We start from the raw sequence: 4,734 nt of genomic DNA, 5'->3' as shown, positions 1-4,734 counted from the left end.
TGCCGAGAGTGTGCAAAGCTGTCATCAAGGCAAAGGGTGGCTACTTTGAAGAATCTCAAATATAAAATATATTTTCATTTGTTTAACACTTTTTTGGTTACTACATGATGTGTTATTTAATAGTTTTGAAATCTTCACTATTATTCTACATAGTAGAAAATAGTAAAAATAAAGAAAAACCCTTGAATGAGTAGGTGTGTCCAGACTTCTACAATTTATCTTCTTAAAATTGATTTGAAATCCAAATTTAACCCTAACCACACTGCTAACCTTATGCCTAACCTTAAATTAAGACCTAAAAGCACATTTTTGTAGCCAATGTTGACTCCCCCTCAGGAGACTGAAAATATTTGGCATGGGTCCCCAGATCCTCAAAAAGTTATACAGCTGCACCATCGAGAGCATCCTGACCGGTTGCATCACCACCAGGTATGGCAACTGCATCCAACCGTAAGGCGCTACAGAGGGTAGTAAGTACATCACTGGGGCCAAGCTACACTGCTGCTACTCGCTGTTTATTATCTATGCATAGTCACTTTACCCCTACCTACATGTACAAATTACCTCGACTAACCTGTACACCTGCACACCTGCACATTGACTCGGTACTGGTACCCCCTGCATAGCCTCTGTATTGTTATTTTATTGTGTTACTTTTTATTTAATTTTTTACTTTAGTTTATTTAGTAAACATTTTCTTAACTCTATTTCTTGAACTGCATTGTTGGTTAAGGGCTTGTAAGTAAGCATTTCACGGTAAGGTCTACACCTGTTGTATTCGGCGCATGTGACAAATACAATTTAATTTGATTTGTGGCTGTGGAATCTGACTTTGTGGCTGTATTATCTAGTGGAAACCAGACTGTTGGGGCGGGCAGCCGGCGGGTTTGTTTACATTGCTCATCACGCGCCATGCGATTCTTGGATACGTGATGACGTTGGCTGAAAGAAATCCTGTGGAACTCGGAAGAGGGGTGACTGTTGTATTCTAAATCAAGAGATCAAAATGAAATCAAAGGTGAGACAACTCTATTTTTCATGCATGTACGACACCTAGATATTTACGTATGGCCAGTCATTCTTGAAAACCTAGGAATTCACCATGATCGTAAGAACTTGATGTATTCAGTGCATTCTACTTGGGTTAGCACCATAGCCCAGCTAGCCAGCTTCTGCAACAATATTTTTTTAGCGTCTTGTGAATCACACGGGAAATGGAAATGTTTACACTTGCCCGCAGTGTTCTGAATACAAATCTGCACATAACAGATTGCAGATTGCAGATGTTGAAATCAAAACCTATATGGCTTACCTACGTTTTTTCTTCATTGTGAGTATTCAATTGCATTTGGTTGGTGACACCTTCTATCATTGAGTATCATTACCTAGGTTTCCATCCGATTGGCGACAGATTTTCATGCGAATATTCTAAAATCCGCATAAAGAAAATATTAGCATTTTCCTTCAAGTGGAGTATTTCCACCAAACTGACTTGTTGTTGAGAAAAATCAGTGCGTGATGACGTAGTGCACACAACATTTAATTTTTATTACATTTTCATGTACAGAATACAAATCTAAATGTGTTTCCATTGCATTTTCAACTCTATGGATAGATTTGTCACAAAAACTGTTGCCTTAAATAGCGTGCCTACTCTGGTCTTGGCACATGCGCTCTAGCCAACAGCTCGCAGATATAGTGCGGGTAGGCTAGTCTACATGATGAGATTATTATAGATAAGAATATTTGTTTTTGTCAAACAGCAGTCAAGCATGATCATCATGTCACCAGAATAAGACCCTCGATATTTATTGGAAAGGACCATCAAGCTCATAGCGTGCACTTTCAGCACCCTGTGAAGTTCATCATAATTTACTTAATCTGTAACCTAATAAACTGCATGGTTTCTCGAGTTGTAGTGGGAGGACCACACACTATATCATCGCGTGACTCCAAGTTTGCTTCAATATGATGGTTATTATATCAGTATTTGCGCATGAAGGCGTTTCCACCGCCATTTCTCGCATAATACATTTTACCGACACAAAAAGATCCCACCGTGTGGAATGAACAAATTATCTGTAGGCATTTATAAAATTGTACCGAAACTTCCTGTTTCCGTCACAGCTCTCGTGATTCATTTTTTTTTATACAGTATGACCTTGCTCACATGAAAACTGTGGATAGAAAGTGGTTAGTGAGTACCCTCCACTTATGTAACATTTATGGCCATCTTTAGCAAGTTCTAGCTACTAATATTTGTCTACCTTCTTTTAAACTGGCATGGATAGTTAATCACAAATATTGTGTTTTTATCACATCTCCTAGCTAAGTGGGAGTGAAAGTGGATTTTTCTGTTTTGTCAGTGATGAAAGGCAAATCACAGAAACTGTGCTCGCAAAGTTAAAACATGAGTGCAATGCAAAGTACTAGGCCCATGTACAGCAATACCTCTATATTCTAGATCTAGAACCCACATATTTAACTTCAACATAATGAATGACTTGTTGATGTTCTACATGTTCTAGATCTAGAACCCTGGCTGCCATGGAGTCCGAGGGAAACGTGCTCCGCGTGGACTTCCCAAACTTCTCCGGATCCCTGCTGCAGAAGCTCAACCAGCAACGGCAGAGGGGCCAGCTCTGTGACATCATCGTGGTCATCCAGGGCCACCAGTACCGTGCTCACCGGGCCGTCCTGGCCGCCAGTTCGCCCTACTTCTGCGACCAGGTGCTCCTCAAAAACAGTGCCCGCTGTGTTTTACCCGACGTCATGCACCCGTGCGTGTTCGAGCGCCTCCTCCTCTCTTGCTACACAGGCACCCTCCACCTACCGGCCGGCGAAGTGGTAGCCTTCCTCACTGCAGCAAGCTTCCTCCAGATGTGGCACGTGGTGGACAAGTGCACTGAGCTGTTAGAGGTGGTAGGAAGCGGCGCTAGCACATTAGCGCACAAGTCTTCTGGTGGGCTTGGGGACAGGCCTTCCCCTGGGGACAGCAGCTACCACAGCCCTGGGGATGGCTCCATGGGCCTGGAGGCCGGCGGAGGAGCAGTGGAGGGCTTTGCCAAGATCGAGATGGATCAGCTCCTGATGAACAGCTTCTCCCCACCCGCTCTGGAGAACAACAGCACCCAGCCCGGCGGCAGCTGCTCTCCACCGGTCGACCACGATGGCTCAGTTAGCGAGACCGCCAGCCAGGGTGGGGATGACGAGGAGGGTGGTGAGGGGGACTACCAGTACTCCAGACCAGCCTACGTCCCTCCCAGCATCATGGGCCACAGGAAATGGGTCCATGTGAAGTCGGAGAGGCGTGAGGATTGCGGGGGTAGCGGGGCTCTGTTTAGCGGGGACCCCGCGGTCACTGACCCCGAGCAGCTGAACCTTAGCCACTCTCAGGCCTCGGCCAGCAGGAGCTCCCTGGACAACAGCATCGACGAGAAGCCGGCTGTTCAGCTGGAGGAGCGCGTGGAGGAGGAGCCGCTGGACTTCTATGGTACCTCCATGGAGGGCTTCTCCACCGACAAGGGCGACGGGACCCCGCTTGGGCTGAAGGATGACCTGCTAGGAGGGGCAACCGGGGGTGAAGAGAGCGGCGGTGGCTTGGAAGGAAACCCCAGTGGCATCCAGGAAGAGACCTCCCACTCAGGCTTTGCCTCAGTGGTCTACAAGTTGTACCCCTGCCAGTGTGGCAAGAGCTTCACCCACAAGAGCCAACGGGACCGGCACCTGAGCATGCACCTGGGCTTGCGGCCATATGGCTGCGCCGTGTGCGGTAAGAGCTTCAAGATGAAGCACCACCTGGTGGGCCACATGAAGATTCACACGGGCGTAAAGCCTTACGAGTGCAACCTGTGCGCCAAGCGCTTCATGTGGCGGGACAGCTTCAACAGACACACGTCCTCCTGCACCAGGGCCCACCAGGCCCGACCCGCCGTCAACGAGCAGGCTGCCCAGATCTGCTGACCCCAGATCAGATTTCCAACTACTGTTCACCTCGTCATCTCCCACTGTCACGTATCAGTTTCACTGAGCAGGCTGCCCAGATGTGTTGATCCTGGATCAGATTAACACACAGCTGCTTGGATGACCACCGTCCAATCAGCTTAGGTGGATATAGGGTTAATCCACCCCTTTTGATTTGAACAAAACCTTCCATACATATTTGCCCATTGTAGAAGTGCTCAGAAAGTGCATTATTTGACCTGAATGCCAAAACATTAAAGAGATAAAGGTGCTCAAAGTTGACAAATTTTTCATACCCCACCATACCATGAGACATCCATGTCTTCATCACTGGAAAAGATAAACGGTTGAGATTTATATAATTTTAAAAGCTTACAAACAGGGTTGTCAAACTATTTTATAATTTCTGGAGATTCTTTTTTTTCATATTCACACATGTTGAAGCTTATACCCTATTTTACATCCTTTAAGGTTTTTCTGTTGTGCCTGCCATTGGTTGAGACACAACATGCTCTTGAATACAGGGTGGGTATCATGTTTTGGCTAGTAAATGTACTAAAATAGGAATAACTTTAACATTTCAACCGGTACCACAAAGATGGTTGGAGGTCCACACATCAGAGAATGTTGACTTGAATGGGAATATCTGTTGTTTGAAATTATGCTGTCAACCCTCCAGAGGAAACCTATTGAAATCATAGAAATGTACATTTTCGTCATTTAGCAGACGCTCTTATCCAGAGCGACTTACAGTAGTGAGTTTTTAAAAAT

At 45.7% G+C, this 4,734-nt stretch overlaps 1 protein-coding gene across 1 annotated transcript; it reads left to right on the top strand.

Moving 5' to 3' along the window:
* The first annotated feature begins 940 nt into the window (after positions 1-940).
* LOC121541091 (zinc finger and BTB domain-containing protein 43-like) lies at positions 941-4,186 on the top strand. Its single transcript, XM_041850075.1, has 2 exons — positions 941-1,018; positions 2,529-4,186. The coding sequence occupies exon 2, from the start codon at positions 2,548-2,550 to the stop codon at positions 3,961-3,963; it is 1,416 nt and encodes a 471-aa protein (XP_041706009.1). The 5' UTR covers positions 941-1,018; positions 2,529-2,547; the 3' UTR covers positions 3,964-4,186.
* The last annotated feature ends 548 nt before the right edge of the window (positions 4,187-4,734 follow it).

Source organism: Coregonus clupeaformis, chromosome 27, assembly GCF_020615455.1.
Source record: "Coregonus clupeaformis isolate EN_2021a chromosome 27, ASM2061545v1, whole genome shotgun sequence".
Taxonomy (NCBI): Eukaryota; Metazoa; Chordata; class Actinopteri; order Salmoniformes; family Salmonidae; genus Coregonus; species Coregonus clupeaformis.
The sequence above is the reverse complement of the archived record's forward strand: the minus strand, read 5'-3'. Positions and strand labels throughout refer to the sequence as shown.